At 42.4% G+C, this 14,486-nt stretch overlaps 2 protein-coding genes across 3 annotated transcripts; both read left to right on the plus strand.

The window, feature by feature from the left end:
• The first annotated feature begins 242 nt into the window (after window positions 1–242).
• On the plus strand, window positions 243–6,741 carry LOC134877699 (mitochondrial glycine transporter A-like). Its single transcript, XM_063903294.1, has 8 exons — window positions 243–480; window positions 1,154–1,229; window positions 1,887–2,011; window positions 2,641–2,725; window positions 2,826–3,005; window positions 3,139–3,307; window positions 5,510–5,670; window positions 6,005–6,741. Exons 2-8 carry the CDS (start codon window positions 1,215–1,217, stop codon window positions 6,125–6,127), a joined length of 858 nt encoding a protein of 285 aa, XP_063759364.1. The 5' UTR covers window positions 243–480; window positions 1,154–1,214; the 3' UTR covers window positions 6,128–6,741.
• A 4,287-nt stretch (window positions 6,742–11,028) lies between these two features.
• Window positions 11,029–14,140, plus strand: rpsa (ribosomal protein SA). 2 transcript variants are annotated; one of them, XM_063904461.1, is made up of 8 exons: window positions 11,029–11,118; window positions 11,898–12,067; window positions 12,192–12,310; window positions 12,590–12,835; window positions 13,123–13,251; window positions 13,614–13,773; window positions 13,878–13,907; window positions 14,005–14,140. In XM_063904461.1, exons 2-8 carry the CDS (start codon window positions 11,935–11,937, stop codon window positions 14,097–14,099), a joined length of 912 nt encoding a protein of 303 aa, XP_063760531.1. In that variant the 5' UTR covers window positions 11,029–11,118; window positions 11,898–11,934; the 3' UTR covers window positions 14,100–14,140. The 2 variants fall into 2 exon arrangements, with proteins under 2 accessions (XP_063760531.1, XP_063760532.1); XM_063904462.1 differs by having other exon boundaries at window positions 13,878–13,898.
• The last annotated feature ends 346 nt before the right edge of the window (window positions 14,141–14,486 follow it).

The following is a 14,486-nucleotide window of genomic DNA, read 5'->3' on the forward strand; positions in this document are numbered from 1 at the left end:
AAACAAAAAAACATTGCAGTTGCTTTTCCGTTTCACTGGTTCTAGCAGGATAATTGAAACGAATGTACACCGACTTCTATATCTAATATCTAAGGTACTTTATAAAATTCTGCGCTTTTAATACTGACATAGCTGTTTAGCCAATCAGAAACCAGGAGCTCCTGGGTGGGCGGGGCTTACGTCACAGCGTCAACAATCCGGAACCGGCTGGTTTTAAATTTCCAGTTCACTTTTCATTTTCAATGTGACAAGTGAAGCTCAGTTTTGCCCGTGCTCCTAGTTTTACCTTTCTAGACCTTTTTAACACACGAGAGGCATTTCAAACAAGCTTTTTGTGTTTTAATCAGGGTGTTATTTTGTGTTTTCTTCAACTTTTTTTGGTACATTTTGAAGGATTAAGCTGTTAAATAACCTAATGGCGTCTAACTTGTGACACCAGTCTCTGCAACAGAGTCCTGAATCTGCAGAGTATTTGAGCAGGTAAGCTGCAGAAAACCCTGAGATGGGAACATGTCCTTTAGTCGAGTAAAAATAGTTTTAAAAAGTTGTATTTAAGAGTTAAAAAGTCCAAAATGTTACTGAAGTCAAAGTAGAAAACCACTATGATGCTCACTTGTTGTCTTGATATTACCTGTGCCCTACAGATCCACAATCCGTGTTTAAATGTGTAATATTAAAATGTAAAACTCCTTCTACAAATGCAAAAGAAAGGATTGTAAACTCACAAATATTCCACCAATGCATGCTTTTATTTACAAGATACTTGTGTCGATCTACAAAATTCTTACCCAAGGATACATCGACAACTTGACTCCACGGGCTGGGATCGAACCCACAACCTTCTGGTTCTAAGACGACCGCACTCCCCACAGTCACTCCAGTAGATTAGCAGTATTTCATTAGTCCATCATGTGTTCAGATGCACGTGAAATATAAGTCAGAGTAGCCTGCAGCAGATCCACTCTAAATAGGTTGCACCATGATCTCCGGTTAGTTAATGAGTAGCTGTGTGTGTTGGGTGGTGGTGGTGGGGGGGAATAAGAAGCACACGCTCCTTGATCCATTGCAGGACACACTCTGCATGTCACAGATGAGCTGATAACAGTAGGAACTTTTCACTGAAGGACCGCTATCTATTTGACTTTTCTTTAAGGTGTTTCAGCAGCAGAGCATAAAACAGAAGACTTGGGGTTTCTTCCTCATCCTGAAGAGCTATGGAACTTTCTCTGGTGAGTTATTTACACTTTATGTAACTTTAGGTTTAATTAATGAGGAATTTGTTTATACTTTTGTAGTTTAAAGGCAAGGCACGTTTATTTCAATAGCACCTTTCAACACAAGGTCATTCAAAGTGCTTACAAAAATGAAGACATTATAATAGTGCAGCAGAAACCCATTTTATTTCAAAGAGGTCATGAGAGAATTAAATGCATAAATATAAGTTACAGTGCAGTGAGAGATATGAGTAGTTCATTAAAAGCAGCAGCAAAAAGAGAAGTCTTCACTGTGGATTTGAAAGGACCTGCAGGATTTGTTCCAGATGTTCGGAGCATAATAACTGAACTCCTCCAGGTTTAGTTCTGACTTTGGAAAGCAGACCCGTCCCAGAAGACCTGAGGGTCCTGGGTGGTTCATAATGTGGCAGGAGATCAGAATAAATCAGAGCTTTAAAAACCAGCTGGTGGTTCTGAAGTAAAGCAGAAGGCTCATTGTTGTTGTCGCTCATTTTCGGGGCATCCTCTCCGGAGGGTTACTGTCAGTCTGAGCAAACAGGAAGTCTAGAGGAGGTTTAAGAGCTGCACTAAAAGGCATTGTCTGTATCCTTCCCTCTCTCCCCTTTCTTTAACTTCCTCCCCCCCCCCTTGTCTCTCCCCCTCCCCACTCAGGCTCACCCGGCCCTCAAAGCCTTCATGTGTGGTTCCGTCAGCGGGACCTGCTCCACCCTCCTCTTCCAGCCGCTGGACCTGGTGAAGACCCGCCTGCAGACCCTGCAGAGTGGCATGCAGCCAGGGTCAGTCACACACACACACACACACACACACACACACACACACACACACACACACACACACACACACACACACACACACACACACACACACACACACACACACACACACACACACACACACACACACACACACACACACACACGCTTAGTTATCAGTATCACAGGCTTGCATCACATGTTCTCTTGCCTTTTGACCCCCAAAGACGTGTATATGGCCGCGGCAGTAGCTCAATAAGTATAGCTGGGAAGCAGAGGGTCGCTGGTTCAAGTCCCAGATCGGACAAAAGGGAAGGCTGATTTTTGAAAGGTGCTAGTTTGCTTCCTGGGCATTAACGAGGGGCCTTACAGCAAGGCACGGGACCCTCACACTGCTCCCAGGACACACATGAAGAATCTAAACCTCTCTGTGTCTGAAGTTCTTTGTTGTGTGTCACTCCAAATCCTCCATGATGGGAAATGTGAGGGCTGAATTGAGATTCAAGCAGACAAATCAGTGGAAATAGGGGGGTATTTGCTCACAGTCCTGACTCCTAATCCTCATTCCACCGTATTAATCGTATCACAAACACAGCATGTGGAGGGTACTCATGACGTCCCATTATTAATCCCACCTGCTGCTCCTCTCTCAGGTCCAGCAGGGTGGGGATGATGACAGTGTTCCTGAGCGTGGTGCGAACAGAGCGGCTGCTGGGACTGTGGAAAGGAGTTTCCCCGGTTAGTTCACCGCCCCCACCCCCCTTCTGTCTTACTTAAATGTCCAATGATGTTGATTTGCCGTGCTTTGAGCGTCCCCTCTCCTCTCCTCCTCCCGCAGTCCTTCGCCCGCACCATCCCCGGGGTCGGGCTCTACTTCAGCACCTACTACTCCGTGAAGCAGCACTTCTTCCAGGACCGAAACCCGGGGCCCCTGCAGGCGGTGCTGCTGGGCGGGGGGGCCCGGGCTGTGGCGGGGGTCGTCATGCTGCCGGTCACCGTCATCAAGACCCGCTTTGAGGTGAGCATCTGTGATTTATCAAAGGGAGCGTTTACTTGTATTTACTCCTGCCAGTGTGCATGCATCATAGCTAGCCCTATTTTACTATTGGTGTGTGTGTGTGTGTGTGTGTGTGTGTGTGTGTGTGTTTCAGTGCGGCAGGTTCAGCTACAGGAGTGTGTTGGGGGCTCTGCGCAGTGTGTGTGTGACGGAGGGTCCAGCGGCTCTGTTCTCCGGCCTCATGGCGACGCTGCTCCGAGACGTTCCCTTCTCCGGGATCTACGTCATGTTCTACAGCCAGGCCAAGGCGGCGCTGCCTCAGGGTGTGTGTGTGTGTGTGTGTGTGTGTGTGTGTGTGTGTGTGTGTGTGTGTGTGTGTGTGTGTGTGTGTGTGTGTGTGTGTGTGTGTGTGTGTGTGTGTGTGTGTGTGTGTGTGTGTGTGTGTGTGTGTGTGTGTGTGTGTGTGTGTGTGTGTGTGTGTGTGTGTGTGTGTGTGTGTGTGTGTGTGTGTGTGTGTGTGTGTGTGTGTGTGTGTGTGTGTGTGTGTGTGTGTGTGTGTGTGTGTGTGTGTGTGTGTGTGTGTGTGTATTACAGTGGGGCAAAAAAGTATTTAGTCAGCCATCAATTGTGCAAGTTCTCCCATTTAAAAAGATGAGAGAGGCCTGTAATTTTTATCATAGGTACACTCAACTATGAGAGACAGAATGGGGGAAACAGTCCAGGAAATCACATTGTAGGATTTTTAATAAATTAATTGGTAAATTCCTCGGTAAAATAAGTATTTGGTCACCTACAAACAAGCAAGATTTCTGGCTCTCACAGACCTGTAACTTCTTCTTTAAGAGGCTCCTCTGTCCTCCACTCGTCCCCTGTATTAATGGCACCTTTTTGAACTCGTTATCAGTATAAAAGACACCTGTCCACAACCTCAAACAGTCATACTCCAAACTCCACTATGGCCAAGACCAAAGAGCTGTCAAAGGAGACCCGAGACAAAATTGTAGACCTGCACCAGGCTGGGAAAACTGAATCTGCAATAGGTAAGCAGCTTGGTGTGAAGAAATCAACTGTGGGAGCAATTATTAGAAAATGGAAGACATACAAGACCACTGCTAATCTCCCTCGATCTGGGGCTCCACGCAAGATCTCACCCCGTGGGGTCAAAATGATCACAAGAACGGTGAGCAAAAATCCCAGAACCACACGGGGGGACCTAGTGAATGACCTGCAGAGCTGGGACCAAAGTAACAGAGGCTACCATCAGTAACACACTACGCCGCCAGGGACTTAAATCCTGCAGTTCCAGACGTGTCCCCCTGCTTAAGCCAGTACATGTCCAGGCCCGTCTGAAGTTTGCTAGAGGGCATTTGGATGATCCAGAAGAGGATTGGGAGAATGTCATATGGTCAGATGAAACCAAAATAGAACTTTTTGGTAAAAACTCAAGTCGTCGTGTTTGGAGGAGAAAGAATGCAGAGTTGCATCCAAAGAACACCATACCTACTGTGAAGCATGGGGGTGGAAACATCATGCTTTGGGGCTGTTTTTCTGCAAAGGGACCAGGACGACTGATCCGTGTAAAGGAAAGAATGAATGGGGCCATGTATCGTGAGATTTTGAGTGAAAACCTCCTTCCATCAGCAAGGGCACTGAAGATGAAGCGTGGCTGGGTCTTTCAGCATGACAATGATCCCAAACACACCGCCAGGGCAACGAAGGAGTGGCTTCGTAAGAAGCATTTCAAGGTCCTGGAGTGGCCTAGCCAGTCTCCAGATCTCAACCCCATAGAAAATCTTTGGAGGGAGTTGAAAGTCCGCGTTGCCCAGCGACAGCCCCATAACATCACTGCTTTAGAGGAGATCTGCATGGAGGAATGGGCCAAAATACCAGCAACAGTGTGTGAAAACCTTGTGAAGACTTGCAGAAAACGTTTGACCTCTGTCATTGCCAACAAAGGGTATATAACAAAGTATTGAGATGAACTTTTGTTATTGACCAAATACTTATTTTCCACAATCATTTGAAAATAAATTCATTAAAAATCCTACAATGTGATTTTCTTTTTTTTTCTCATTCTGTCTCTCATAGTTGAGGTATACCTATGATACAAATTACAGGCCTCTCTCATCTTTTTAAATGGGAGAACTTGCACAATTGGTGGCTGACTAAATACTTTTTTGCCCCACTGTATATATGTATTGTAATATACTCATTTATTATGTTTATATAAAGTATGTTTCTTAATGTATTTCTACTTTAAAAATAACTTATTCTTTATGTTAATAAACATTGTTATATCATATTTTACATTATTTATTTTTTATGGCACATTTTCACTTTTTGAGTTTAATATAAATATTTAAAAAGTGTTTTGTTCTAAAATGAAGACTGAACTAAATTAAATTTCCCCTCGGGTTAAAAAATATTCACATTCTTTGAAGCGTAACTTACGATAACATGTATTCCTGTTTTCTGTTTTACTGTAATTACTTTTATTAAACCCCCTCTGTCCTCTCCACCTTCAGAGATCCGCTCCTCCTCCTCCGCCCCCCTCGCTAACTTCTCCTGTGGGCTGGCGTCGGGCGTGTTGGCCTCTCTGATCACGCAGCCCGCTGACGTGGTGAAGACTCAGGTCCAGGTGAACACACAGCTGAGGACGGCCGAGGCCATCAGACACATCTACAGGGTAACGGTCACTTCTACATCACTCTGTAACACTCGAGGTCATTGTACGTGATAGGCTAAGGGGCGGGACATCTCTAAGCGGTTGACCAATCACAACAGAGCCGGCCAGTTAACCAATCAGAGCAGACTGGGCTCTGGTTTCAGACAGAGGGTGAAAAGAGGAGCTGCAGCACAGGCAGTATGAGGAACATAAAGAGCTTTCTGAACATTAAAGCAGGGAGACATGTCCCAGTAGAGGCACAGAGTACTGATATACACCTGAACATCAGTAGAATTTACAACCATGTTAAAAATATCATGTAATTTACCATCATGGCTTCCTCTCTCTCTCTCAGGAGCAAAAACTGCAGGGCTTCTTCAGAGGAGCTGTACCTCGAGCCCTGAGGAGGACCATGATGGCCGCCATGGCCTGGACCGTGTACGAGCAGATGATGGCAAAATTCGGACTGAAATCCTGAAAACAAGCCTGAAAAACTAAGAGCCTAAAGTCAGATCACTGAGAACAGAGTGTCAGAAGTCACTGTCAAACTTTCTGTTAGAACACTGTGAAATGGATTCATTCCTAAATGCACTTCGGGTGAATTAGCCAATCAGAGTGCAGGATGTCGGGGGCGTTTGGACAAGATGGAAAACGCAGACCAGTGTCCAAAAACATGCTGAGGATATTTTTTATCTCCTGCAGCGCTCAGACGACTTCAAGACCTTTTGAATGTCTTTTTTTTTCACCAGACAAGAGAATCTTCAATAGTTCATCACAACACGAGATGAAAATGGTGTCCTCTTTTTAAAACGTAACGGTGTTCTTTTGTTTCTCTTTCTTTTTTTTATCCGTGGTTTATTGTTTAAAACACTTGTAAAACTTTCCTTTGTAACTGAGTTTTTTTAAATGTACTACTGCTACTCTCAATTAGGTTTAAAATGTGAGTGCTCCCCCCCCCCCCTCCAGGAGACTGCAGGGATCATTATTTAATCCCATCATGCACTTTGACCCCTGCTGTTATGTCGTGCACTACTTAATGCTTTTCTAATAACGGTGTTATTTATATTCTGACATAAACTGCCTTCAAACATCTGGGTTTCAAGTGTTCTTCCATGCGTTATCCACAGGTGCTCTATCTGTTCAGGGTGTTTCAGAAAGTGCAGCCCTGCAGGTCTTGATGTTCCTCATTATCAGGAACAGGCTGACATGGAGCCCGGCTCTGACCTCTGAGTTTCTGCAGATATGGAGCTGAGTGTCATGACACGCTGGCTCACTGTGACACGGCAGACTAAACTTCAGCTCATTTGAAACCAGCGTTTAGTCTGTGTGCACTTCTGCAATACCAGGAAACACCTACCATCACACTTTAAAGGCTTCAGTGGTCACATGCACAATAACTATAGCATAGTTTTAGCAATGCCAATCTAAAGACCCAGGCTCCTTCCCACAGTGCAGGAAGATTGATATACTTTATTAATCTCACATTTGGAAATGTTTTCGTTGCAGCAGCATGTCAAACAAAGTATTGCACATAATCAGAAATAAAATAAGTACATCTCCAAATAGAAGAACAGAACTAAAAGAGTGGAAGTCTGTAGACTATCTGACAAATAAAACACAATCGAAGGGCTAACACAATATAGAAGGATTGGATATGAGTTACATTCTGTGTGCAAGAATGGCGTTTTAAATTAGATAGAAATGTAAAATGTACAGTAAACGAAAGAGAAACTATGGGGCAATGAGTTCTGTGCTAGCCGAGGTGCAATAAATGCAAGCAATACAATTAGAAAAGCACAATGGTGCCGGCACGATGCAGAAATAAGTCTAATAGAGCGAGACAAAAATAAGACAGAAGCTAAACAGAAATACAGAACAGTGGAGTAAACATTCTGTACTAGCTCAAGCTTTATATGTGAAAAATACATACCATAATTTAGAGAAGTGAATCTAAAATAAAATACTCTACCGTAGAATAAATACTGTGAATGTAATCTTTCTTTTGTAGGTTATTATAATAATTTGGTGACTGAATGAAAATAACTAATGCTGCCAAAAGGGATACTCAGAAACTCAGGTGTGATTTTTCTAACTTAGGATATAAAACCAGATGTAACCCGTTCAGCTGTGGTGTCAATCTCACCAGGGAGAGATTAGAAAAGTCCGATTGATTATCATGTTGAACATGAAGGTCAAATACTGATCATAGACTGAGAGACGGATAAGCAGCGGAGGGGGAGCGGTGACATACAGAGAGAAAGTAAAGTTAGACTTGAAGTTATTGAGGTCACCATCTACCCTGCAGTGAATCCAGCAGCTACCCTGCAGTACATCCAGCAGCTACCCTGCAGTACATCCAGCAGCTACCCTGCAGTGAATCCAGCAGCTACCCTGCAGTACATCCAGCAGCTACCCTGCAGTGAATCCAGCAGCTACCCTGCAGTACATCCAGCAGCTACCCTGCAGTAAATCCAGCAGCTACCCTGCAGTATACAAAGCCATTCAAATAGCTGCACCTTTACCAGCTCTGAGAACACTTTAATGATCAATCATTATAAAACATATCAGAGATATTATTCTGAAATGGACCAATCAGACAATGACTACTTTTACTGTCGCTACTTTAAGTACATTTAGAGGAGAGTACTTTCTACTTTCACTGGAGGAACATTTAGAATACTTTCACTGTGACAGAGTATTCCTACACTCTGGTACTTCTACTTTACTCAAGTACAAGATCTGAGTACTTCTACTTTACTCAAGTACAAGATCTGAGTACTTCTACTTTACTCAAGTACAAGATCTGAGTACTTCTACTTTACTCAAGTACAAGATCTGAGTACTTCTACTTTACTCAAGTACAAGATCTGAGTACTTCTACTTTACTCAAGAACAAGACCTGAGTACTTCTACTTTACTCAAGTGCAAGACCTGAGTACTTCTACTTTACTCAAGTACAAGACCTGAGTACTTCTACTTTACTCAAGAACAAGACCTGAGTACTTCTACTTTACTCAAGAACAAGATCTGAGTACTTCTACTTTACTCAAGTACAAGATCTGAGTACTTCTACTTTACTCAAGAACAAGACCTGAGTACTTCTACTTTACTCAAGTACAAGATCTGAGTACTTCTACTTTTACTCAAGTACAAGACCTGAGTACTTCTACTTTACTCAAGTACAAGATCTGAGTACTTCTACTTTTACTCAAGTACAAGATCTGAGTACTTATACTTTACTCAAGTACAAGATCTGAGTACTTCTACTTTACTCAAGTACAAGACCTGAGTACTTCTACTTTACTCAAGTACAAGATCTGAGTACTTCTACTTTTACTCAAGTACAAGATCTGAGTACTTCTACTTTACGCAAGTACAAGATCTGAGTACTTCTACTTTACTCAAGAACAAGATCTGAGTACTTCTACTTTACTCAAGTACAAGACCTGAGTACTTCTACTTTTACTCAAGTACAAGATCCGAGTACTTCTACTTTTACTCAAGTACAAGATCTGAGTACTTCTACTTTTACGCAAGTACAAGATCTGAGTACTTCTACTTTACTCAAGAACAAGATCTGAGTACTTCTACTTTACTCAAGTACAAGATCTGAGTACTTCTACTTTACTCAAGTACAAGACCTGAGTACTTCTACTTTTACTCAAGTACAAGATCTGAGTACTTCTACTTTACTCAAGTACAAGATCTGAGTACTTCTACTTTACTCAAGTACAAGACCTGAGTACTTCTACTTTTACTCAAGTACAAGATCTGAGTACTTCTACTTTTACTCAAGTACAAGATCTGAGTACTTCTACTTTACTCAAGTACAAGATCTGAGTACTTCTACTTTACTCAAGTACAAGATCTGAGTACTTCTACTTTACTCAAGTACAAGACCTGAGTACTTCTACTTTACTCAAGTAAAAGACCTGAGTACTTATACTTTACTCAAGTAAAAGACCTGAGTACCTCTATATGAGTATAGTATAAGTACATATCTTTGACATAGTGACTTCACTGGATCAGCTTTCTGTATCGGGGGTTACCAAATGACTCTATATGTTTCAAAAACCCCAGATTCTTTTCCCAGAATTCACTCCAATAACATGTTTTTTTACCGTGTGACACACACACACACACTCACACACTCCACTCCTTCTTGTTTAGCCTTATTTGTCGGATCCATCGCCTCTGATGGCCTTGACTCTCACCCAAACCAAATGTTTGAATCAACACAATATTACCAATAGTTGACCTACCCATCTGCCTGTTGTCTGTTCAGTCTCCCGCTAAATAATCACATGAGTTGTGCTAAAAATATAAACTTAACTACCTATATAACCTAAACATAGGCTATATTATGTTCCTTTATTAGCTAATATAGTTCCAGGACTAGAATAGATGTGCTTATTGATTCCCTATTGGGACATTTGGTTACAGCAGAATGTAAAAACAGTGAATGTATACATATAAACTGTATAAAGATATATATCTGTAGAGTGTTTATAGAGTAGTTTTTCACTGAAATATGTACTAATTTAATTAACTGTCTTGCTGTCCAACCAGTTAAGGCTTTTGAATTGATTGCTCTCTGCATGGTGTCCTTTCAGTATGTCACTAAAATACAAATGGCACATTAGACACGTTGTAATGGAATTATTTCTCAACTCGTTGTGACATTGTGTACATATAATGTTCCCTTTTGCCTGGAACTCTTTATCTCGAGTAAATACAGTTGCACCACAGGTCAGTCTTTCACCGAGGAGTCAGCGTCTCAGCATTGTCTTAATATGGTCTTTCCATCGCCATTGTCTTAATATGGGATAGCCATCCGACCACCGACTGACCTGTGGTTACCTCATGGGCCTCATGGACGAAGTGTTAAAACAGCACCACCTTTTGGCCAGCTCCATTATCCCTTCAGTCTGAGCCCCACATAAATACTCACGCCTCCATTCACAAAAAACAACCAATCACAGGCTTGTAAATCCGGTATTTATAGACGTCACTTCCTCCCGGTGCCCTCTTTTTCACTGTAGTGAGTTTTTTTTAACTCTGGTATTTTGCTATAAAACCTTTAAAAAGGTATAATATATAATGTGGAAGCGCCATAGAGACGGGGAAACAAACGGTGAATTCGTCAACTCACAGATTTAAGAATTAGTAATTTCATTATTTTAGCAAAAATATTTTAACCACAAATCTCCCTTCCTGAACATTTCTGCAATATGTATTAGTTTTATTAATGACATGGAAGTATACACACAAATTATAGTACATGTTGCAACTGTAAATGAAAGCCAAACTATTTTACAAAGAAGTTAAATAAATAAGATATTTACTCCCGCCCCGTTCACAACAAACAACCAATCACAGGCTTGGAAATCTGGTATTTATACGACGTCACTTCCTCCGGGCGCCCTCTTTTCACCGTGTGGTTAGATCTCCATACGGCGTTGTTTCGTGGTGAGTTTTAAACGCTAATATTTTGCCAATAAACATTTCAAATGACGCCAAAAAAAGACAAAGCAACGAACGGTAGCTTATAAAGCACCAAATAGAGCTGAAAAACCCAGCGTATCTCCTCTTTTTCAGCGTAAATTATTCCTCGGTAGAAAATGCTATATCATAGCTAACGTGCTAGCCGTTGACACGCGGAGGGTTTCCCGTAGCGCCTGAATAAAAATAACTAGTGAACAAGAGTAGCAGCTTACTGATATAATAATCCTATACACATACTTTACCATTACGTTGTTGTTTGATTATTAGTGCTTGCAGCATGACTAAACACATGGCCCGCTGTACCCCGGATGTCAAAAGTGAATCCTTTAGCTATAGTGCCCTGTTAGCACGAAGCTAATATTTACACCGTAACTCACTGAGTAATACATGTGGAGGTGGAATGTAACTAAGTGAATATACTCAAGTACTGTACTTCAGTACACTTTTGAGGTACTTGTAGTTTATTATTTTCGATTGATGCTACTAAGACTTTTACTCGACTGCATTTGAGCAGCAAATATTGTACTTTTTTACGAATAGAAAATGTATTCTTGAATGTACTGTTATGGACGGAGATATCTGATGGTTCCTCTTCATAACAGCTGCAAAATTAAGGTCATAGACGCAAGAATGGATCACTCATTAACCTCCAGTGACACAATTAATTGTATTCAAAACATTTGATTGCTATATCAGTCAAAATTAAGCAAATCATCTGACGAAGCTCTTCATCCTTTCCGCAGCTCTCCCATAAATCGTTACGCAGGGAAAGTGGTCACGATGTCCGGAGGTCTAGATGTCCTTCAAATGAAGGAGGAGGATGTGCTGAAATTCCTCGCAGCATCAACCCACCTTGGAGGTACCAACTTGGACTTCCAGATGGACCAGTATGTCTACAAAAGAAAAAGTGACGGTGAGTGTTGGAAGATGTAAAACAGATGAAGCTAAATCAATGCTCTCTGCACCATAATGATCCTCTTACTTATTATAAATGTCAACAAAGCTCTTAATGTCCTTTGATCTTCTTTAAATCTCAGGTGTGTACATTGTCAACCTGAAGAAGACCTGGGAGAAGCTGCTGCTCGCTGCCAGGGCCATCGTTGCCATTGAAAACCCAGCCGATGTGTGCGTCATCTCTTCCAGGAACACTGGACAGGTACAGTAGAACGGTCTAAATGATTGTCCTGTTATACTGAAGTGAGAGAACTATATGAACTATGTTGAGCACTCTATTAAAACCGGGCACTGATGTCGGTGTTCTGGTGTCGGAAGTGTGCAAAAGTGACCTGGCCGGGTTTTCGCTAACACCATGAGGACGATGTCCCATGACTGGCGTTTGATAGTGACCTGAGCCACATTTAATAATTGTAAAATAAAACGATGATTTTTCTTTGAGTTCTTGGGTGTAACTTGTTTTTTTCCTGGCTGTTTTTAGAGAGCCGTGCTGAAGTTCGCCTCTGCCACCGGAGCCACCACCTTCCACGGGCGCTTCACCCCCGGTACCTTCACCAATCAGATCCAGGCTGCTTTCAGGGAGCCCCGCCTCCTGCTCGTCACAGACCCTCGTGCCGATCATCAGCCACTGACTGAGGCTTCTTACGTCAACATCCCCACCATCGCTCTGTGCAACACAGACTCCCCACTGAGATACGTGGACATCGCCATCCCCTGTAACAACAAGGTGAGGAGAACCCTGATAAAAGTACCAAACATACACTGTCAATTCTGTGTCGTGCATACCGTTAGAGCCCGGCCTGTCCTGTCTATGATGTGCTGGGTGTAAGACGTGTGCTAAATAAAATCGCTCGGCCTTTAACCTCCTTTCTCTACACCACACTGGGTTTGGGGGTAGAGGTCTGCCACAAAATGTTATGTAGTTCTTCATGTCTCTAGATATTTAACATGGAAAGGAAAGATATGCTTTTCCTTGAGTGACTTATAACCAATCTGTTCCTATCTGTGTTTCAGGGTCACCACTCTGTGGGTCTGATGTGGTGGATGCTGGCCAGGGAGGTGCTCAGGATGAGGGGAACCATCTCCAGGGAGCACCCATGGGAGGTCATGCCCGATCTGTACTTCTACAGAGATCCCGAGGAGGTAAGATGAACGCAGGACACCTTAAATAAGTGCAGCTTTCAGAAATCCGTTGTGCAAATTTAGAGTTACAGTGAAAGTTGTTTAACCGTTAAAAAAAAGCCAATCAATTATATAGAGTAAGCTCACTCTTTGGATCAAGAAGTTAATCTAATCTAGTCCTATAACATTATAAAGTTATCTAAATTATAGCTGAGTTAAAAAATATAGCTTATATTTCAGTTATGATTTCCCAAAACTGCATGTACAAGTTTATATTCTATAGAAAAGTATAATATATGCTGTTAAAAATAGTAAACGCACATGGCTCAAGTTGAGGTTGTTGTTTAAAATCACATGAGCTCTAATGCATATTTCTCCCACAGATTGAGAAGGAGGAGCAGGCTGCGGCGGAGAAGGCTGTTGGAAAGGAGGAGTTCCAGGGCGAATGGAGCGCTCCTGCAGCCGAGTTCACCCAGCCCGAGGTGGCCGACTGGTCCGAGGGAGTCGCTGTTCCATCTGTGCCCATCCAGCAGTTCCCTGCAGGTTAGAGCAGTGGTTCATTTTGAATCAAACTTTATTAATTATTTGAGCCACTTTTCTCAAATACTTAGTGGCACTAATTTGTCTTTTTGTTTTCTGTGTTTCAGCGGCCCCCGCTGTCAAGACAGGTGAGAAACGTACGATCGACTTTTTATTTTGAACTTCACAATTACAGAATATGTTAAATGTTTTACGACTCGATGCTAAATTATTGCTTTGTTTTTTCCCCTGCAGAGGACTGGAGCACTCAGCCCGCCACAGAGGACTGGTCCACTGCTCCCACCGCCCAGGCTTCGGAGTGGGGTGGTGCCACTGCTGACTGGTCTTAAACAGAATGAGGCAACAATAAAATGGTGTTTTCACACTTTGACTTGTTTTCTATTGATTTATTTGACACTTACTGAAGGTCATTGTTGGCTGTAAGGTTCCCCTCCCTCGACAACTCTTCGATAATGAAGACGGGTGTTGTGAATACTCAATGTGTTACTTCAGCGTGGTACAAAGCCTTATCAATACCACTGGAGGAAGGGAATATATATTTACATATCTTTTGGTGTTCTAAGCATACAATTCAACGAAGTTTGAGGTGAAGCTCTGAATTGAACAAGCTTTTACTGTAAAATAATCAGGCGGGTAAACTATAAAGGGTAGCAAACTGTTCAGGGAGCCTATATTATAATCTCGACAAGGAATGAACGGATAGATATAGGTGACAG

This window comes from Eleginops maclovinus, chromosome 16 (genome assembly GCF_036324505.1).
Source record: "Eleginops maclovinus isolate JMC-PN-2008 ecotype Puerto Natales chromosome 16, JC_Emac_rtc_rv5, whole genome shotgun sequence".
In the NCBI taxonomy this organism is placed as follows: domain Eukaryota; kingdom Metazoa; phylum Chordata; class Actinopteri; order Perciformes; family Eleginopidae; genus Eleginops; species Eleginops maclovinus.